At 42.9% G+C, this 23449-nt stretch overlaps 1 protein-coding gene across 7 annotated transcripts in view; it reads right to left on the bottom strand.

Annotated features, from left to right (window-relative positions):
- The window catches only part of LOC115159097 (CBP80/20-dependent translation initiation factor), a 136189-nt gene that overhangs the window by 110919 nt on the left and 1821 nt on the right, over positions 1 to 23449 (bottom strand). For 4 of the 7 annotated variants that reach the window (XM_029708486.1, XM_029708487.1, XM_029708492.1 and 1 more), the window contains exons 2-4: positions 10065 to 10291; positions 7621 to 7692; positions 1564 to 1692 (exon numbers count right to left, since the gene is read on the bottom strand). In XM_029708486.1, coding sequence (XP_029564346.1) covers positions 1564 to 1692; positions 7621 to 7692; positions 10065 to 10247 — 384 coding nt within the window. In that variant the 5' untranslated portion in view covers positions 10248 to 10291. The remainder of the gene's footprint in view (positions 1 to 1563; positions 1693 to 7620; positions 7693 to 10064; positions 10292 to 23449) is intronic. The other 3 variants (XM_029708488.1, XM_029708490.1, XM_029708491.1) reach the window with 2 other exon arrangements.

Below are 23449 nucleotides of genomic sequence, written 5' to 3'. Positions count from 1 at the left end.
TTTTTCAGCGGCAGGGACTGGGAGACTAGTCAGGATTGAGGGAAAGATGAACAGAGCAAAGTACAGAGAGATCCTTTATGAAAACCTGCTCCACAGCGCTCAGGACCTCAGACTGGGGCGAAGGTTCACCTTCCAATAGGACAACAACCCTAAGCAGAGCCAAGACAACGCAGGAGTCTCTGAATGTCATTGAGTGGCCCAGCCAGAGCCCGGGCTTGAACCCGATCTAACATCTCTGGAGAGACCTGAAAATAGCTGTGCAGCGATGCTCCCCATCCAACCCGACAGAGCGGAATGGGAGAAACTCCCCAGATACAGGTGTGCCAAGCTTGTAGCGTCATACCCAAGACTCAAGGCTGTAATCGCTGCTAAATGTGCTTCAACAAAGTACTGAGTAAAAGATGTGAATACTTGTGTAAATGTGATACTGATTTTTTTATATATATTTTTTGCAACATTTTCTAATAATCTGTTTTTGCTTTGTCATTAAGGAGTATTGTGTGTAGATTGATGAGGGGGAAAAAACAATTTAATCAATTTTAGAATAAGACTAACGTAACAAAATGTGGAAAAGGTCAAGGGGTCTGAATACATTCCAAATGCACTGTATATAGAATAACAAATAATACTACGGTGCTTGGTGAAGTGTTTCCTTCTCCATGACCCCTTGTTTCATATACATCCTTTAAATGCACCATTCAGTGGAAAGATGACCATCCCATCACAACGGCTATGAGGGACTTTTTTATATACAAATGTGTTTTTTCCCACATTTACTTTGCAGTTAACATTAAATTGATAAGTTTTGGGGGAAAGTTTGTCTACCCAGAAGACAGTTATCATCATCATCGCTAACTGGCTACATGAAGTAAATGATAGACAAACATACGCACCACGCAGGCAATATTGCTGGAAATGAATTGGTAGATATTGTCTTACCTTTGGCTTTTTAAGCCAATTGTGACAAACTAGGGGTGGGGTAATGTCAACGTGGATTGGATAGTAGTCGGGAGCTTGAGGTGTCTGATACTTGGGAGATTTGTTCATTACAGTTTGCAGTGGAAAACGTGAAAAATACATTCAGAATTGTTTGGCGAGCTACTCATAGGTGGGCTCAGAGCTACTGGTAGCTCACAATGGACCTGTAGGAGACCCTTGGGCTACAAGATGAATTGATGGACCACGTCAAATTGGCTAGCTAGTTACAGTAGCTAATGACAGAGCACATCAATTTGGCTAGTTAACGAGCTAACTGTCAGGGGATAAACTAGAAAGTTATTATTGCTTGATTTGGTAACATAACTTTACCAGGACGAGTTAAATGCAAATACTTGCAAATGTCAAGCTCTCTCCAAAAAAGCCTAGTCTCTCAACAAGCAAGATAAATGACAAGTTGTTTGCTTAGCTAGCTACATGCCAAATATATAGGCTACCCTCCCTCAAGTATCTGAAAATATAGGAATTGATCTTTCCTGATCATGAAAGGCACGCAGCTTTTTTTGCTGTAACTGATGATCGAGCTAAATGTCTGGGGACGTGGTGGTCTAATGTATGGTTAGTTACCTGTACCTTGGCTGGCCCTCTGAATTGGTTGTTCCTCCCTCTGCTACCAGACCTGGAGCCTGAACCAGGTCTAGAGCCAGAGCTGGGCCTGGACCCTGTACTGCCATTACTACTGTGGTCCCACTCATCCTGCGTGGGGGGGGTAGAGACAGACAGAGATAGACAGTGGGAGGAAGAGAGGGATTAAGATCAATACCATATCAAATCCTCCTTTGCAGAAAACACAGAACATGTGATATGCAATGCTGATTGTATTGTCAATAAGACACATTTCTATTATCTATGAGGGAGGAGAGTGGAGAGTAAGGATCCAATATGTTCCCATCCACAGTTCGTGGTTAGCAGCGGTGTGGGGTAATAAATTGAGATATGTCTGTAATTGTCTATCAGGCAGGTCTGTGTCTGCTGCTGAGTCTGAATACCATTTACATGATGAATGTTACCATGAGCACTGAGGGAGGGAGGAAGGGAAAAAAGCGAGGGAGAGAGAGGTGTGGGTGGCGGGAGGGGCGTTGGTCATGTTGGGTAGCAAGGGAGAACCAGAATGCTGACAGGGCTGGTAACCCCGAGCAACCACAGCTCCCCATGGCCATTCTGACTCGGTGCTGCTAAGCACAACTGACTGCTGCTGGCTGAATAAAGGTTGCAGCAGCCAGTGACTGTTTTGTCCCAATGGTCACAGTCTGGCCCCATACCCTAGTACAGGCTGGCTGGCTGCATGCATACAGGTTGACAAATAGAGCAGCCAGTCAGTGCCTTGGTTCAGTGGATGGACGGACACACACACACACACACACCTCTTAACCCTACTACAGACTGCCTGCCTGACTGGCTGGGGTATTCCGCTAACCCCTGGTGGCCCGTTCCCCCTCATTTATATCCAGGTCCTTCCCTAGTGGTTTCTGTCTGTGTGTGTACATTCCTCAGAGCAGTTTGAGACAAGTTCAGGTACCTCCCAGTTTCACAAAAGAAGAAAATGTAACGTTTTCTCCCTAATGCACACAACCCAGACCCACAACACTGTACGCAGATACCACACAGAGAGACTCAATAGGCCAGGCCAGAAGGTCATGTTCTCTGTTAATTCAATTTCATGTAATTTGATTATTTCATCAGTGCCTCTCACAAAGTCATTTGTCAGACGTAACGCAGCCGCCTTATCCCACCAGATAACAGCCTAGTGCTTGGGAAAGGAAAAAAATATATCAGGCGATGATACAAAGAATAATATGTCTCCCCTTATCCTCTCTCTCCTTTTTCTTTTCCTTAGCCCACAGTAACAGCTGAAAGGGAGAAAGACTAAAGCTGCATCTCTCTATCGGCCCTGGTCAAAAGTAGTGCATTTATAGTGATTAGTGTGGCATTTGGGCTGCAGCCTAGGCTAAAATCAATACATCCTCACAAGGGCCTGATCAGCATCTGAATAGCTCTCTGTTTCTGGGATAGATATGGGAGCAACATGAGTCATGACTGTGCAGATTGAGATGAAAGGGAAAACTAGGTCCTCGGTGATCCCAGAGAAGTCAAGAGATTCAGTTACACTGCTATCCTGAAACTGCTGTCCTCAAATCTCTTCCTCAGAAACCGACACACCCCAGACACTAACCTCTAACCCTCAGTCTTTACCTGACTACAACCAACCCAACTGTCCACAAGACAGCCTCAAGTCACTCTGTGTGCAAACAAGGGCTTAGAACGGGCTCCAACTGCTTAGTTCAAATGAAAGTGAAGCAAAGAAGCAGGTGGCAGATGACTGAATCAGTGCCCAGAAGACCAGAGGGCAGGCTGCAGCAGCAGCCCTGCGTCTGCGTCACTCTCTCTCCAGCAACACAAACGCCTAACATACCTGACCATAATATATACCTATGCCTTTATGACCTAAGGTATAAACTATTAATACGGACCCAAAAATAAAATCTCTTTCAACCTCAGGTCACCTCACCATACAGTATCAATGTATTGTTACCATACACAACCTATAGGCCAAACTATAGAATAATTTTTACATGCACATACTAACCATGTCAGGTTATCGACTGGAGCAAAATCAAAACCTTACATAAACTGCAATGGCTTTGAGTAAGGTAAGTATCAGAGCCTGAGGTAGCTTGTATGTAGCTGAAACAGCATTCCTGGTTATGGGGAGCCCCTAAGGCAAGGGTCTCCAACCTTTTCTAGCATGAGAGCTACTTTTAAATAAAGAAATAGGCACAATCTTCTCCTCTACCCTGCAATGTGTCCCCGGGCTCTTGGTGTAAAAGAAATGTGTTTCTGTCAATATACCCAGTAAAATAGTGGTTAATAAACAGTATTTGGCATAGCAGGCCCCATAAAATGCTCTATTGTATTTTTCTAAATTCTGTTCTGGGTTTTTCCCCCCAGTTTTTTCCCTCAACTCTCAATATGACAATTATTCACAGAGAAACAAGGTAAACATTTGTTTCATATAAATAAAGATTTGCACTGCAAATCCCCTTTAATTGTGCATCTAGTAAGAGGAATGTGTCAGTTTAGTGAGGTTTCTCCTGTTAGGCCTACTGCTGCAGCACATCATGGAAGAGTTTGAAAAACAATTGATACAAATAATGATGATAAAGTTCTGTCAGGTAAGCCTATTTTGTATTTAGATGAGAAGGTTTTTGTGGAAAATATTTCTGTCTACCCCATTGAGCTACCCACAAGACGGTTATCCTTAGCATCGATAACTGGTTACACACGGAGTGATAAACGCACGCACCAGACAGGGGCAATATTGTGTTACTTTTGGCTTTTTAAGCCAATAGTGGCTAACCAGGGTTGGGATCATGTCAATGTGGCTTTGATTGGATAGCATCCATAAGCTTATGAGGGTTTGCAATGGAGAATTGTTTTTAAAGAAATGCATGTACTTTCAGAATTGCTTGGCGAGCTCCTCATAGGTGGGCTAAGAGCTACTTGAAGACCCCTGCCCTACTAAGGTAAGGTGTGTGTGTGCCTTAGGGAGGAGGAGGATTTTACAGGCCTGTGTTAAAAGAATTGGATGAGCTGGTGTGAAATCTCCTGCCTTGGGTTTGCCTCCTCTCAAACACATGCACGCATACTTCAAACAAATATTTTATTTTTGCTAGGTAGCGTTAGTCGTCTGTACTTGTGCCAAAACGCCGGAATTTGATCCTATAGCTTGTTTTCCACCTTTTTAAATAGTGAGTGAACATATTTTCAGCACTTTTATTTCCATGACTGATCAAAACTAATTTTGTCATCCTCTCTCTCGTGTATCTGCATCAAACATATACAGAGCAATATGTTTGGAACATCGAAACGCAAAACAAATAGAATAGTGAGAATCGCTTTTTAAAAAAAAAAGAAAAACAAGAGGGCTCACCCTGGGCAAGCAGTGGTCGGTCCAACACAATCAAACCGACACCAACAATGGAACACTACCACACATTAGAGGTCGAACGATTAATCGGAATGGCCGATTAATTAGGGACGATTTCAAGTTTTCATAACAATCGGTAATTGCCATTTTTGGACACCGATTATGGCTGATTACATTGCACTCCACGAGGACACTGCGTGGCAGGCTGACTACCTGTTATGCGAGTGCAGCAAGGAGCCAAGGTAAGGTGCTAGCTAGCATTGAACTTATCATATAAAAAAACAATCAATCTTAACATAATCACTAGTTAACTACACATGGTTGATGATATTACTAGTTTATATAGCTTGTCCTGCGTTGCTTATAATCGATGCGGTGCCTGTTAATTTATCATTGAATCACAGCCTACTTCACCAAAACGGGTGATTTAACAAGCGCATTCGCAGAAAAAGCACTGTCGTTGCATCAATGTGTACCTAACCATAAACATCAACACCTTTCTTAAAATCAATACACAAGTATATATTTTTAAACCTGCATATTTAGTTAATATTGCCTGCTAACATGAATTTCTTTTAACTAGGGAAATTGTGTCAATTCTCTTGCGTTCTGTGCTACAGAGTTAGGGTATATGCAGCAGTTTGGGTCACCTGGCTCGTTGCGAACTGTGTGAAGACCATTTCTTCCTAACAAAGACAGCCAACTTCGCCAAACGGGGGATGATTTAACAAAAGCGCATTTGCGAAAAAAGCACAATCGTTGCACAATTGTACCTAACCATAAACATCAATGCCTTTCTTAAAATCAATACACAGAAGTATATTTTTTTAAACCTGCATATTTAGTTCTAAGAAATTCATGTCAGCAGGCAATATTAACTAGGGAAATTGTGTCACTTCTCTTGCATTCATTGCACGCAGAGTCAGGGTAAATGCCACAATTTGTGCCACCTGGCTCGTTGCGAACTAATTTGCCAGAATTTTACATAATTATGACATAACATTGAAGGTTGTGCAATGTAACAGGAATATTTAGACTTATGGATGCCACCCGTTAGATAAAATATGGAACGGTTCCGTATTTCACTGAAAGAATAAACGTTTTGTTTTCGAAATGATAGTTTCCGGACTTGACCATATTTATGACCTAAGGCTCATATTTCTGTGTGTTATTATATTATAATTAAGTCTATGATTTGATAGAGCAGTCTGACTGAGCGGTGGTAGGCAGCAGCAGGCTCGTAAGCATTCATTCAAACAGCACTTTACTGCATTTGCCAGCAGATCTTCGCTGTGCTTCAATCATTGCGCTGTTTATGACTTCAAGCCTATCAACTCCCGAGATGTGGCTGGCAATACTAAAGTACCTATTAGAATATCCAATAGTCAAAGGTATATGAAATACAAATGGTATAGAGAGAAATAGTCCTATAATAACTACAACCTAAAACTTCTTACCTGGGAATATTGAAGACTCATGTTAAAAGGTACCACCAGCTTTCATATGTTCTCATGTTCTGAGCAAGGAATTTAAACGTTAGCTTTTTTACAGGGCACATATTGCACTTTTACTTTCTTCTCCAACACTTTGTTTTTGCATTATTTAAACCAAATTGAACATGTTTCATTATTTATTTGAGACTAAATTGATTTTATTGATGTATTATATTAAGTTAAAATAAAAGTGTTAATTGATCATTCAGTATTGTTGTAATTGTCATTATTACAAATATATATATAAAAAAATGCTTCTTTTTTACATTTTTATTTAATTTATTTAAAAATCGGCCGATTAATCGGTATCGGCGTTGAAAAATCATAATCGGTCGACCTCTACCACACATCATTGGTTGAAACAGGAGGAAACAGAGAGAGCCAGAGACATGTGTGTGTCTCCCTGCACCCTGTGCTAGCAGACACGGGCAAACGCACTCTGCCACGTCGTCGTTGCCAACAGGCACAGACAAACACAAAGCCGGAGGCGGCACATGGGGGAAACCCCATCCACCGGACTAGAAGAACCCTGGCTATGACGTCAGCATTCAGAAACATAACTGAACACGACCTTGTTCTCAGCTATACAACCGGGCTACAACCCCCTATATTCCACCACTGACAGAACAACACCTACTGTACCATGATATCCCAGGGTAGTTAGCTATGCAAACACACAGGCACCATAAAGCCCATGCAAATAGGAGGAGGATTAGTGAGAGAGGTCTCAATTTATGACCAGCCAGTCTGGATATGTTATCAGCCCAGCTGCCAGCATGCCCGGTGGAAACTCACTTATGCCTACATTTTGCAAGTGATGAACACTTGTCTTCATCCATCCTACACTTCAGCAGAGCCTCGAACTGATATACATCGTAAGCAAAGCTGCCATCATCAGAGATTAAATAAATTGAATTCAAAATGCATCTGGTCTCTTTTAGCATGGAGCTTGCTTATGACGGTTGTGTCCTAAGGGCATTTGCTATGTGACCAAAGTAGTAACCCAATGAAACAGCATTAATGTGCTGTATGTATGCATGTCTGACTGGAGCCAAATGTTAGTAACCTTGGCTGTCATCGAGATCTCGTTTCCCCCTAATCAATGATCGTACATAGAGGTTCAGCACAGCTGTGTGTTATGTGTAGACCTTCAGCCAGCATTTCCTCCAGAATTCAGACACATCATACAGTCCAAACACTCACTGGTTTGGTAGAGCCCCTCCCCCACGAGGGTGACCAACTCCCGTCTTTCTTGTCATTGCAGTCCTCTGTCCACTAGGTCAGAGGGAGAGAGAGAGAGAGGGAAAATTCATTGAAATGACAATTACTGGTGGAAAGAAAGAAGTTTACAAATATCTCCTTCTCTACCCTCTGCCAGCTGGTCAATGTTGTCCCCTAATTTTTGCTTGGCTATTTTGTGAATGCTGCTCAGCTGGCAATGCATCCCATGAGGTAAACTAGCATGTTTTCTGTGCACGTACGAAAGCCACCAGGTTTGGGTTTTAGAGTTACAGTGCTTTCAGGAAGTATTCACACCCTTTGACTTTTTCCACAGTCACGTTACAGCCTTATTCGAACTTAATTACAAAATAAAGCAATCTACACACAATACTCAACAATGACAAAGCAAAAACAGGTTTAGACATTTTTGCAAATGTATTAAAAATAAAAAACAAAAATATCTTATTTACATAAGTGTTCAGACCCTTTGCTATGAGACTCAAAATTGAGCTCAGGTGCATCCTGTTTTCCATTGATCATCCTTGAGATGTTTCTACAACTTGATTGGAGTCCAACTGTGGTAAATTCAATTGATTGGACATGATTTGGAAAGAGACACACATCTATATAAAGTCCCACAGTTGAAAGTGCATGTCAGAGCAAAAGGGAGGTGACCAAGAACCCGATGGTCAATCTGACAGAGCTCTTGAGTTCCTCTGTGGACAGCGGAGAACCTTCCAGAAGGACAACCATCTCTGCAGCACTCCACCAAATCAGGCCTTTAGGGTAGAGTGGCCAGACGGAAGACACTCCTAAGTAAAAGGCACATGACAGCCTGCTTGGAGTTGCCAAAAGGTACCTAAAGACCCTCAAACTATGAGAAATAAGATTCTCTGGTCTGATGAAACCAAGAGTGAACTCTCAGGCCTGAATGCCAAGTGTCACGTCTGGAGGAAACCTGGCATCGTCACTACGGTGAAGCATGGTGGTGGCAGCATCACAGTTATTTTGCTCCGTTCAAGACAAAGATGAACAGAGCAAAGTACAGAGAGATCCTTGATGAAAACCTGCTCCAGAGCACTTAGGACCTCAGACTGGGGCGAATGTTAACCTTCCAACAGGACAATGAGCCTTAGCACACAGCCAAGACAACGCAGGATTGGCTTCGGGACAAGTCTTTGAATGTCCTTGAGCAGCCCAGCCCGAGCCCGGACTTGAACACGATCTAACATCTCTGGAGAGACCTGAAAATAGCTGTGCAGCAACGCTCACCATCCAACCTGACAGAGCTTGAGAGGATCTACAGAGAGGAATGGGAGAAACTCCCCAAATACAGGTGTGCCAAGCTTGTAGCGTCATACCCAAGAAGACTCAAAGCTGTAATCGCTGCCAAAGGTGCTTAAACTAAGGACTGAGTAAAGGGTCTGAATACTTACATAAATGTGATATTTCGTTTTTTTTATTTTTTTATAAATGTGCAAAATTTCAAAAAACATGTTTTTGCTTTGTCATTATGGTGTATTTTGTGTAGATTGATTAGGGGGAATAAAAACAATTGAATCAATTATTTTAAACTAATCCCGGGTCGCTAATTATTGGTTTAATAACAAACAACGATGTTCAGTCATGTTACCTAGCTAGCTAACAACCTGTTAACTTGACAGTAGGTTTAGGCACAGGAAGAAAGGAAAAGGGTCTGATACCCATGAGATGTGCTTCAAAATGGTAGGATTCATATAGGCCTAATGCAAACCTAAACTATATCAAAAATCTATTTATTTCTGGTGCTTCTTAAATTGTTTGGTGCCTAACGTTTTAAAAGTTGGAAGCAGTGGGTGTGTTTGTGGGAGAGCGAGAGAGTGGTGTGTGTTTATGAGTGAGGGAGGGAGAGAGAGTGAGGAAGGGAGTGTGTGTGTGTGTAGTGTATATCATGACATGTATACCACAGGAGGTCGTGGCACCTTAATTAGGGAGGACTGGCTCGTGGTAATGGCTGTAGCGGAATGGTATCAAACACATGGTTTCTATGCGTTTGATTCCATTTGCTCCATTATGAGCCATCCTCCCTTCAGCAGCCTACACTGATGCATATTCCTTCCTACCATTCCTCCAACCAATATGAGCAAATCAGGCGTTCTATGCAGTATTCTACTGTACACTGAACAGTGTGAAGTTAAATGTAATGTGTTGTATTAAGTAGAAGTGTGAATTTCAGTGACAGGTTTTTGGAGAACGGGGGACGGAGCGAACAGGATGCTCGGCCACTGATTTTTTTCCACCATGGTATCGCGATACTATTTGGTATCATGATACTTCGTCTGATATCGTATCGTTTGTTAAAATGTTGGTATCGTGACAAGCTTAGACTACTTGTATCAGCATCAATGTAGCCATTCTGGTCCCGTTTAGCATTAGCCTTAGCTAACCTGTGAAACGTGGGACTGGGGCTTGTTGTCTCCGTCCAGGTACGTCTCGTTTTTGTCTCCCAGAAGGCCTTGCACCTGGTACTCCAGCACGTAGCTGTCGATGAAGCGCTCCAGCTCCTCAATCTCCTGCGAGCGAGTGCTGCCAGCCTCTGAGGACGCGGACGCCACCGACGAGTTTTCCATGGCAACCTGCTGCCTGCCCGCCGGCAGGGGAGGGAGGAGAGGACCTGCAGAGAGGTGCGGGAGAAATGGCTGGTTAATAGAGATCAAAACAAAAACATGACTGCAGCATATCCACTTAAAACAACCATGTTGAGTCAAGAAGCTATAAGTGTGTCATTCAGACGGATAGTTCAATCATTTTCATTCAAGTAAAGTTCATTCAAAGACATCCATTAAGAAAATGTCAAATAGACACTGTCAGACTTCTCAGAAGACTGAACACCAAATCCAAACCACCCCCATTCAGGGAAGAGCAGTAATAACACTACTCCAGCCGCAGGGGAGGCATAGTGTGTTTACGTCCCAGACAGAGTTGGTCTTCAGTCCTACTGCTACGCCCAGGCCCAGCATGCAGCAGAACAGTCTAGTCCCAGTCGGTCTGTCTCACCTCCTAACCTTGTCCCCAGACCAGAGCCAGACACAGTGAGTTATGAAACAGGACAGCTTTGTCTCTCTGCAGGGGTTTTACTAGGCACTAACTCAGCCATGGCTCGTTGGCTGAAGCCTATGGGGATATCAAACGCCCAAATGAAGGTATGTAGTAAACACAGGCTTAGCAGATCTTCTACGTTTTGTTCTATGAAAATCTTCAGCTAATATCCCTTTTTGTGAATTTGGAAGCATTTATGTAATCCAAACAAGCACATAAAGGCTTCATATTCATACACACTGATATTATTTCATAGAACAACACGTTTAAAGATCTCCTATAAGCCTCAGACCTTATTTTCCCTATTCATTTCCCTCATAGGAATGGCTGAATGAACCAAAGGTAACTCATTTCAGTTTTTTAGGACTACAAGATGGTGAGATCTATGCACCCTGCTTGTGTTGTCTCTCTCGTCGTGATGTGTGTTTTGTCCTATATTTAAATGTTATTTATTTTTTATCCCAGCCCCCGTAGGAAGTCTTTTGCCTTTTGGTATTATCGTCATTATAAATAAGAATTTATTATTAACTGACTTGCCCAGTTAAACAAAAGGTTAAAAAAATAAATACAATTATATATAAAAATCCATCTTTCCTTCACTTTCTTTCTCTCCCTCTTCCCAACTCTACCTCTCCTTCCCTGTGTTTTATCTGACCGCCTGTTGGTGGTCACATGACTAAGGCCTGCTGCTAAGCTTCTTTACACCACTGCCCTGCCTGAGCACTGGCCATGCCATGCAAGAGGATTTACTATGGGAGCAGAGCAGCCTGAATAGTGGTATAGTAGTAGGCCTGTGTTGAGGCCTGCCTGAGGCAGTTGTATGTAGGCCACTCTCAACCAATTAATGGGGGGGGGGTAAATGCAGACAATTTTTCTTCTTTACAAAGGACATTAGTCTACTAAGCAGACTGATTAACGCTTCTTGTTCCTGTAAATTTACGTACTAATGCTCTGATCCTCATTCTATTGCTGCTATACCTATAGGTTTTAATCTCACTGTGTAGATATGATCCACTAATCGGAGGCCTGATTAGCCTAGCTAATGAGGCTAATGCTAACTCCACTGATGGCTACACATTCACCAGTTGACCACATTAAAAGTAGCCTGCCTGAAGCGACTCACGTGGTCCACAGCGAGGGAGAGCTGTGACACACTGGTCTGAACAGGAGTCCGTTAGCGCAGTATTCGCTAGTGATGGGAAGGGGGTGTATAGTTAAATATAGGGATATTATTTTGGATGAAATATCTTATTGTATTGACAATATCACAATATAATTTTGGCGCTAGACAGCTGTACATGCAACAAAACGCCAGTATTTTTCCTCTATAGTTTGTACTCCATCTTTTTAAATAGGGAGCCTATTTATTTTTCAGCCCTTTTATTTCCATGACTGATCAAAACATGTTTTGTCATGGCTCTGTCTTGTCCATCTGCAGCAGACAAATGGTGAGCAATGTTTTTTTGGAACATCGAATCTCAAAATCACAGTATCGAATTGCAATGCATTTAGCAGAGGCATTCAACTCTTGCCCTATGAGGTCCAGAGCCTGCTGGTTTTCTGTTATACCTGAACTAATTACACTCACCTGGTGACGCAGGTCTAAAACGTGCCCGTTTAAGAAAAAATGTAGGAAAAAAAAAGCAGTGGAACTGGCTTCGAGGTTCAGAGTTGAGTTTGAGGGGCATATAGAATCTTAAGAATCGCAATACATATCATATCGGCACCGAAGTATCGTGATGATATCGTATCGTGAGATCCCCAGCAATTCCCAGCCCTAATTAGAATCAAAGCTTTGGTCAGTGTTTCCCGGTGACCCTAATTACACTTACAAATATACAAATGCAACATGCAAAGATTTTAGTGTTACATAAGGAAATCAGTCAATAGAAATAAATTCATTAGGCCCTAATCTATGGATTTCAAATGAATGGGAATACATAAATCTGTTGGTCACAGATACCTTAAAAAAAGTAAGGGCATGAGTCAGTGGTGTGACCACAATTTGCCTCATGCAGCACGACACATCTTCGCATGAAGTCGATCAGGCTGTTGATCGCAGCATGGGGAATGTTGTCCCACTCCTCTTCAATAGCTGTGCAAAGTTGCTGGATATTGGCCAGTCCACGTGATATGCTGATAAAATTTAGGGAGCCTTGTTTTCAGATTAGCTTTGTTAAAATCCCCAGCTACAATAAATGCAGCCTCAGGATATGTGGTTTCCAGTTTACATAGAGTCCAATGAAGTTCTTTCAGGGACGTCGAGGTGTCTGCTTGGGGGGGGGGGATATACACCGCTGTGATTATAATCGAAGAGAATTCTCTTGGTAGATAATGCGGTCGGCTCCCTCATGTGGTACCCTTCCTACAGGCTCATCCTGATATGACCCTCCAGCATGACAACGCCACCAGCTATACTGCTCGTTATGTGCGTGATTTCCTGCAAGACAGGAATGTCAGTGTTCTGCCATGACCAGCGAAGAGCCCAGATCTCAATCCCATTGAGCACCTCTGGGACCTGCTGGATCGAAGGGTGAGGGATAGGGCTAGGGACATTCCCCCCAGAAATGTCTGGGAACTTGCAGGTGCCTTGGTGGAAGAGTGGGGTAACATCTCACAGCAAGAACTGGCAAATCTGATGCAGTCCACAAGGAGGAGATGCACTGCAGTACTTAATGCAGCTGGTGGCCACAACAGATACTGACTGTTACTTTTGATTTTGACCACCCCTTTGTTCAGGGGCACATTATTCCATTTCTGTTAGTCCCATGTCTGTGGAACTTGTTCAGTTTATGTCTCAGTTGTTGAATCTTGTTATGTTCATACAAGTATTTACACATGTTAAGTTTGCTGAAAATAAACGCAGTTGTCAGTGAGAGCACGTTTCTTTTTTTGCTGAGTTTATAAACAGATCTACCAATTCTTAGACTTGCTTTCAATAAGAATGACAGATCAATAAATCACATTTATGTGAATTTGGTCAGGTCACCCAAAAATATACATTATGCATCTTTAAGAATGCTTCCCAGAAGCACTCTATTCAGACATGCACGCACACCCTGCTGCTGCAGGTAGGATGAAATTATAATTCTTGTTTTCAACTAGCGCCGGCTGTCGGCTATACATCCGATTACAGACTCATTTTCAGCCAGGCACTTTCCCACTTAAATTAACTAGGCTAATTTTCAATTCACTAGCCAGAAAAAAGTCTGCCAAGCCTCCTCCCCCTAGAATGAACGTTATGCATCTTCTAGTGATCTATTGATAGGACAGGCGCGTGTCAGTCACAAAGTGAGCGATGACAGGGAAAGACTGCTGGTTTGACAGCGCGCTGTAGGTCCCGCCTCTCGGTACCTGGGTGTGTGTGTGTGTTGTGTGTGTGCTGTTGTTGCAGTCAAATTTCACTACACGCAGGAAGAGAGCATGAATTTATATGTCCCATAATGTGAGTGAATTTGCTTCCCACATATGTGGAAACAATGAGTTGAAATCCACATACATACACACATACATACATACATACATACATATATGTGTATGTATATATATGCACACACACACACACACACACACACACACACACACACACACACACACACACACACACTTGTATTTCGCGCCACGCGATTCCACTGGCTGTTGAATAGAGTGGGATGCTAACGTCCCACTGGCCCAGAGAGGTTAACTGACTTGCCTAGTTAAATAAAGGTTAAAAAAAAATATATATATATATATGTAAAAAGCTAGCCTAAGCTATATGTCAACAAAGGAGGATGAGATCACAAACTTTGACACAGGAAGGTCCTAGGTAGTAGGCTATCCCAGCCTAGCCACAGTGGTCAGGGAGCAAAGGAGGAATAAACAAAGGTCTTTGGTGGAATTAGTGTAACCATTACTTTTAAGAGAGAGCAGCTATTAGGCTAATTAAAACCCCACCAAGCTGCTGAAAGATACACGATGTATATGAAAGTACACTACCAGTGAAAAGTTGACACACCTACTCATTCAAGGGTTTTTCCTAATGGTTACTATTTTCTACAATGTAGAATAATAGTTAAGACATCAAAACTAATGAAATAAAACATATGGAATTATGTAGTAACAAAAAAAAGAGTTCTATACTTATGTTTAAATATATTTTATATTTGAGATTCTTCAAAGTAGCCACCCTTTGCCTTGACAGATTTGCACACTCTTGGCATTCAAATGGAATGCACTCTTGGCAGTCAAATGGAATGCATTTCAATTAACAGGTGTGCTTTGTTAAAAGTTGATGTGTAAAAGTTGATGTGTAATTTCTTTCCATCTTAATGCGTTTGAGCTAGTCAGTTGTGTTGTGACAAGGTAGGGGTGGTAAATAGAAGATAGCCCTATTTAGTAAAAGACCAAGTCCATATTATGGCAAAAACAGTTCAAATAATCAAAGAGAAGCGACAGTCCATCATTACTTTAAGACACGACACGAAGGTCAGTCAATGTGGAACATTTCAAGAACTTTGAAAGTTTCTTCAAGTGCAGTCACAAAAACTATCAAGCGTTATAATGAAACCACCACAGGAAAGAAGACCCAGAGTTAACTCTGCTGCAGAGGATAAGTTCAATAGAGTTAACTGCAGCTGATTGCAGCCCAAATAAATGCTTCACAGAGTTCAAGTAACAGACACATCTCAACATCAACAGTTCAGAGGAGACTGCGTGAATCAGGCCTTCATGGTTGAATTGCTGTAAAGAAACCACTACTAAAAGGCCACCAATAAGAAGCAGACTTGCTTGGGCCAAGAAACACAATCAATGGACATTAGACCTGTGGAAATCTGTCCTTTGGTCTGGTGAGTCCAAATGTTATATTTTTTGTTCCAACCATCGTGTCTTTGTGAGACACACAGTAGGTGAACGGATGATCTCCGCATGTGTGGCTCCCACCGTGAAACACGGAGGTGGTGGTGGGATGGTGTGGGGATGCTTTGCTGGTGACACTGTCAATGATTTATTTAGAATTCAAGACACACTTAACCAGCATGGCTACCACAGCATTCTGCAGCGATGCGCCATCCAATCTGGTTTGCGCTTAGTGGGACTATCATTGGTTTTTCCAACAGGACAATGAACCAAAACACAGCTCCAGGCTGTGTAAGGGCTATTTGACCAAGGAGAGTGATGGAGTGCTGCATCACAAGACCTGGCCTCTACAATCACCCAACCTCAACCCAATTGTGATGGTTTGGGATGAGTTGGACCGCAGAGTGAAGTAAAAGCAGCCAACAAGTGTTCAGCATATGTGGGAACTCCTTCAAGACTGTTGGAAAAGCATTCCCCATGAAGCTGGTTGAGAGAACGCAAAGAGTGTTCAAAGTTGTCATTAAGGCAAAGGGTGGCTAATTTGAAGAATCTAAAATATATTTTGATTTGTTTAACACTTTTGGTTACTACAGGATTCCATAGTTTGATGTGTTCACTATTATTGTAAAATGTAGAAAATAGTAAAAATAAAGAAAAACCCTGGAATGAGTAGGTGTCCAAACTTTTGACTGGTACTGTATGTTGACACCCCAATTAGTGGATTCGGCTATTTCAGCCACACCTGTTGATGACAGGTTTATAATTTCGAGCACATAGCCATGCATCTCCATAGACAAATATTGGTGGCACCGTCATAGGATAACACCTTTCCAACAACTCAGTCAAATGTATGCCCTGCTAGAGCTTCCCCGGTCAACTGTAAGTGCTATTATTGTGAAGTGGAAACGTCTAGGAGCAACAACGGCTCAGCCGTGAAGCGGTAGGCCACACAAGCTCACAGAATGGGACCGCCGAGTGTTTAAGCGCGTAAAGATTGTTGCAACCGAGGACAGGCACTCACTACCGAGTTCCAAACTGCCTCTCGAAGCAACGTCTGCACAAGAACTGTTCGTCGAGCGCTTCATGAAATGGGTTTCCATGGCTGAGCATCCGCACACAAGCACAAGTCCATGCGCAATGCCAAGGGTCGGCTTGAATGGTGTAATGCTCGCCAACATTGGACTCTGGAGCATTGGAAACGCTTTCTCTGGAGGGATTAATCATGCGTCACCATCTGGCAGTCCGACGGACGAATCTGGGTTTGGCGGATGCCTGGAGAACGCTACCTAACCCACAGCATGGTGCCAACTATAAAGTTTGGTGGTGGAGGAATAATGGTCTGGGGCAGTTTAACATGGTTCGGGCTACAGGAAAAGGAGCACCGAGCACGCCCCCATTCTCATAGACGGGGCTGTAGTGGAGCAGGTTGAGAGCTTCAAGTTCCTTGGTGTGCCACCCCAGTCATAGACTGTTCTCTCTACTACCGCATGGCAAGCGGTACCGGAGTGCCAAGTCTAGGACAAAAAGGCTTCTCAACAGCTTTTACCCCCAAGCCATAAGACTCCTGAACCCGGACTATTTGCATTGTGTGCCCCCCCCCCAACCCCTCTTTGACACTGCCGCTACTCTGTTGATCTTATACGCATAGTCACTATAACTATACATTCATGTACATGACACCTCAATTGGCCCGACCAACCAGTGCTCCCGCACATTGGCTAACCGGGCTATCGGCATTGTGTCCCACCACCCGCCAACCCCTCTTTTTACACTACTGCTACTCTCTATTCATCATATATGCATAGTCACTTTAAACATACCTACATGTACATACTACCTCAATAAGCCTGACTAACCAGTGTCTGTATATAGCCTTGCTACTCTTATTTTCAAATGTATTTTTACTGTTGTTTTATTTCTTTACTTATCTACACACTGTGGTGGATGAATCAGAATTAGTTGGGTAACATAGATAATTAAGATGTTTTATTTGCATAATATGCTTATGTGAGATACTTGTCACATGTGAATGTATCTCTTAAACCATGTGAAGGGATGGCGTGATTAATGGGGAACCAATTTATTGGTCTCCACAATGTCTGTGGGCAAGTCACTCCCCTCAATGAGCTTGTCCAGGAGTGGAGTCAAGAAGGGGTTTACTTGAGATGGGAGTATCTAGAGTTGTCAATTGACTTATGCCATTGGATGAGCTAATGGTTCTGTTCTATACCGTACCAGGGAGAGACGGTTCCAGTTTGGGGTAGGAGGACCAGACACTGGTCTATACAATGAACACTGTTGATACAGCAGTTGCTGTCCGCTATGTTTTATAGATATCTTTCATACAAAACTTAACCTTTGTGAACTGTTCCTAAGATCTGTTGTTCGTCATGTACGTTGAGAGGGGTGGGTCTTGGGTATAAAAGATCTTTGTACTTTTGTGTAATCACTTTTTCAATGGTTCATTAGAGATAGCGCATCATTGAAAGTAAAATGCTTTCGCAAAAGCATCTTAATTATTAAAGATGTAGTTTTAAGTATAACTCTGACTGGTGTGTGAAGTTTGTAACTCTCCTCATTTGGTAATGCAGAAATTAGCCACCACAACACACACAACATTTTTTTTTTTTCGCACTATTGGCTAGAGCCTGTAAGTAAGCATTTCACTGTAAGGTGTTGCACGTGACAAACTTTGATTTGATCTAATACCTTTGGGATGAATTGGAACACCGACTGCAAGCCAGGCCTAGTCGCCCAACATCAGTGCCCAACCTCACTAACGATCTTGTAGCTGAATGGAAGCAAGTCCCTGCAGCAGTGTTCCAACATCTAGTGGAAAGCCTTCCCAGAAGAGTGGAGGCTGTTATAGCAACAAAGGGGGGACCACCTCCATATTAATGCCCATGATTTTGGAATGAGATTTTCGACGAGCAGGTGTTCACATACTTCTGGTCATGTAGTGTATATTCCAAGGCAAATACTGATCAAATAACAGAATCAACTACGTGTGGTAACTGAGCACCTGTGGCAGTGTCCGAAAAATCATACTTGCATTCTATATAGTAGGCATGCTGCAAATGCAAAAAAAAGTATGTGAAATACCAAAAATGTTGTATGCTTTAAAATGCCAGGACTACTCATTTCAGCTTTTCATCTAATAGAATTCGCTGCACACTATTGAGAAAGAGAATCGTCTTGAGACGTGTGTTTGACGACAGCTGATAATCAAAGTGGATGCTCTGTACCAAAATGAATTAACGAAATTGCGCATGACACATTCTCAGTAGGATGAGCCTAGTATGCTGATATTTGTTGCTTACTGCATTCCTTTTTTCCTAAAACAGTATGTTCTAAATAGTATGTGATACAATTAGTGCACAGTAAGCAGATTAATTAAGTAGTAGGCAAGTCAGATTTCGGACACAGCCAGTGTCACAGAGTTACATAACGGTGCACACATGGTGGCGTGTTTCAAACCAAACGACCCTCTCCTCTCAAAAAGGGCCCAACGTATATATATTCTTGAGCTGGGACGATAAAGCAAATATTAACGACACCGACCATACCGATCATTTTGCTGATATCGTTCATTACAGTAAGCAGCCTATACTAGAGAAATGTGAAGTTTAAAATGGAATAAGTTTGCGAATATGGATGATTGTTAATGAGACAATTGATGGCTACAACCATTAAACCAGTAGTAGTAGTAGTTTAAAGCAGGGTTTGGAACCTAAATCATTTTCCAATCGTTTCGTTCTGAACAGAAAAAAAATGTTCCGTTCCACTGTTCCGACCAGCAAAATAAAGTTCTGAACCAGATCGAACGTCAAAAGTACCGGTATATTTTGTTATTTTCTGTTCTTTTTTTTTGGTACGTTTAGCTCACCATTAAATTACACCAATCATGCAGTGCAGATAGAGCAGCTTGCTATGGAGCAGGCAAGCTATAGATCAGTGACTTGTTTACATGCGTAATGGAAACAAGATGCAACTGAAATTTTGAGGGTGGGGAGAGAGAGAGAGAGAGGGTGGAGGAGAAGGCTTGGCTTGAAGAACTGGGCATCTTGTGATGACAAGCATTATCTGAATTATGCCCACAGAATTATACCTACAGAGGAGCGGCTCCTATGGAGGAACTTTGAATGTCTTTGAACGTCAGAGTTGGCTTAACGTTGGACCAGAGATAGGTAGCTAGCTAACAAGCTTGTGTGTGCAGAGCGGCACTAGAATTAAAAACACGTGTTACCTTTTTGTAGTTAATCCAATCCAATGTGAAATATGATAACTATAGTATTTGTAACTATCATCGAAAAAGTTAATCCGTTCTTCTCTAATAAAAAATCTCTCTCCCTATCATCTGAATCACACTTGTCACGTCAGTAAGCTACAGTTTAGCTTTAGAGGGGGAGGGGCAGGTAGCCTACACACTGGAGAGGTTTCTGATTGACAGGGGAGGGCTTTGCATTGGCGCTTTGTTGCATTTTTTTGTGGGACTGAAAGAACCTGCCTGGAATGTAAAATAGCGTTATTAACCGGTTCCCATGAATTTTATAACGATTCTGCGCCGGTATAGTATAGATCACAGAATAGATCCCTTTCGTTCCCGGTTCTGATTCTGTTCCATGAACAATTTAGCTATTTTCTGTTTTTTGGATCTGTTCCCTGAACCGGTTCCAACTGTGGTGCACATTAATCTTATAAACGTATCGTTCTATGTATCGTTATCGCATCAATTTATCACAAAATGGATTTTTGTCTATATCACCCAGCTTTAATATATTCCCATACTGGACTAAATCCTTGGATTCACATGCAGCTTTAAACCGTAAAGCTGGGTGATAGACACAGAGCAGAAGAATGTACTCACTGCTTCTAATACACTAAAAGCCTATTCTATCTAGTGCAGTTCCCTGCTTACTATAATAAAACTATGTGGGTGATTTATAACTCCTTAAAGACTAAGCAAATCATTCTGACATCCTCTCATCTATCTAGCTGCCCACACCACATCCAATAACACCAAAAATATTGCCTCAAAAAGTCTCTATACAACATTTAAGCGAGCGCTCATCCTTCATCTATGACATTAGCCTAGCTTTACTTTGTTTTGTGCATCAGTAACAGTAGCGCATTCGAGGACTCATGATGATTTCCATCCAGGTCATCATAATCTCATCACTGTAGTGACACACAGGGCCAGAGGCTATGACCCCCAGGACTGCATTAGTAGGCTACAGAAATCAATGCAGAGCGCTTAGGTTAGAGAACTGCCTGGCTGCTGTGCTGCAGCCTAAACTGACCCGACACAAAACACTGCAGCCTAGGTTGACACAACACTGCTGAAGCCCTGATAAATGAAGCTTGGGCTGTGTCTCACTCAACATGTTCCCTTCCCTCTGCACCTCACAGAGCAGATGTCCCCATCACTTCCCTTCACAGATCTGAGAGGACTGGATATGTGAGAGCAATATGGCAGAAACTAGGTGGAGCTCATAGTGTTGTCAAGTGTTATTTTTTAAGTAATTAAGTAATTTCTACTTCGATGCCAGATTTAGTACCATTACGATATTCGATACCAAAAAGATACTAAGACAAAACAAAGAAGGCATATTAGCCAAAGTCTCAGAATGGCGCTTGATCCAGACAGATAAAATCAGCTTCTGCTCTGTTCAATAGGTGGGCATTTTTTTTTTCAATATCATTACATTACGAAATGTGTACGTCCATTTTTTTAGAGACTGCCATGTATGCATTAATGAAACAATTTCACTTTGGTAAAAACAACATACCTAGAAAACAACATAATGGTCATTTATTTTAATGGTAAATCTCTATTGATAAACTGGGTAAATCAATATGTAGCCTAGGTCTATTCACAATACAGGTAAATGCACATTATTCAATAGGAATGTGTGCATGCATTGAGTTACTGAGCTTGTTTTAGCTGATTTCATGGGGCTACAGATGACAAACAATCCCTTCCATTTAGGACTTAGTTTATTGTGGCAACTGTAAGGAGAACATATACTTTACCTTCTATGGGCTAGGTGGGACGTTTGCGTCCCACCCTAGTCAACAGCCAGTGGAATCGCGTAGCACGAAATACAAATACCTCAAAAATGCTATAACTTCAATTTCTCAAACATATGACTATTTTACACCATTTTAAAGACAAGACTCTCGTTAATCTAACCACATTGTCCGATTTCAAAAAGGCACCGCTGGTCCTGCTCACATTGCCCTACCCTATGCTTTGACCTCTTTCTCCCCTCTCTCTCCAGATGAAATCTTGCGTCTTGTGACGGCCGGCCGCCCAACAACCTGCCCGCTTGACCCTATCCCCTCCTCTCTTCTCCAGACCATTTCCGGAGACCTTCTCCCTTACCTCACCTCGCTCATCAACTCATCCTTGACCGCTGGCTACGTCCCTTCTGTCTTCAAGAGAGCGAGAGTTGAGACTGCTCTTCTCTGTGTCACGGAGGCTCTCCGCACTGCTAAAGCTAACTCTCTCTCCTCTGCCCTCATCCTTCTAGACCTATCTGCTGCCTTCGATACTGTGAACCATCAGATCCTCCTCTCCACCCTCTCTGAGTTGGGTATCTCCGGCGCGGCTCACTCTTGGATTGCGTCCTACCTGACAGGTTGCTCCTACCAGGTGGCGTGGCAAGAATCCGTCTCCGCACCACGTGCGTCCCCCAGGGCTCAGTTCTAGGCCCTCTCCTTTTCTCGCTATACACCAACTCACTTGGCTCTGTCATATCCTCACATGGTCTCTCCTATCATTGCTACGCAGACGAAACACAATTCATCTTCTCCTTTCCCCCCTTCTGATAACCAGGTGGCGAATCGCATCTCTGCATGTCTGGCAGACATATCAGTGTGGATGACGGATCACCACCTCAAGCTGAACCTCGGCAAGACGGAGCTGCTCTTCCTCCCGGGGAAGGACTGCCATTTCCATGATCTCGCCATCATGGTGGACAACTCCATTGTGTCCTCCTCCCAGAGTGCTAAGAGCCTCGGCGTGACCCTGGACAACACCCTGTCGTTCTCTGCTAACATCAAGGCGGTGACCCGATCCTGTAGGTTCATGCTATACAACATTCGCAGAGTACGACCCTGCCTTACACAGGAAGCGGCGCAGGTCCTAATCCAGGCACTTGTCATCTCCCGTCTGGATTACTGCAACTCCCTGTTGGCGGGGCTCCCTGCCTGTGCCATTAAACCCCTACAACTCATCCAGAACGCCGCAGCCCGTCTGGTGTTCAACCTTCCCAAGTTCTCTCACGTCACCCCGCTCCTCCGCACACTCCACTGGCTTCCAGTTGAAGCTCGCATCTGCTACAAGACCATGGTGCTTGCCTACGGAGCTGTGAGGGGAACGGCACCTCCGTACCTTCAGGCTCTGATCAGGCCCTTCACCCAAACAAGGGCACTGCGTTCATCCACCTCTGGCCTGCTGGCCTCCCTACCTCTGCGGAAGCACAGTTCCCACTCAGCCCAGTCAAAACTGTTCGCTGCTCTGGCACCCCAATGGTGGAACAAGCTCCCTCACGACGCCAGGACAGCGGAGTCAATCACCACCTTCCGTAGACACCTGAAACCCCACCTCTATAAGGAATACCTGGGATAGGATAATAGTAATCCTTCTACCCCCCCAAAAAAGATATAGATGTACTATTGTAAAGTGGTTGTTCCACTGGATATCTTAAGGTGAATGCACCAATTTGTAAGTCGCTCTGGATAAGAGCGTCTGCTAAATGACGTAAATGTAAATGTAATGGATTTGCCGACATCTTTGTGCATAGGCCTAGGCTATATTATTAGCCTATTCACCACCTGAGGAAGTGTGAACTCAAAACACTTAGCAGGAATGCCAACTAAATATGATATT

The sequence above is a fragment of the Salmo trutta genome, chromosome 23 (genome assembly GCF_901001165.1).
Source record: "Salmo trutta chromosome 23, fSalTru1.1, whole genome shotgun sequence".
In the NCBI taxonomy this organism is placed as follows: Eukaryota; Metazoa; Chordata; class Actinopteri; order Salmoniformes; family Salmonidae; genus Salmo; species Salmo trutta.
The sequence above is the reverse complement of the archived record's forward strand: the minus strand, read 5'-3'. Positions and strand labels throughout refer to the sequence as shown.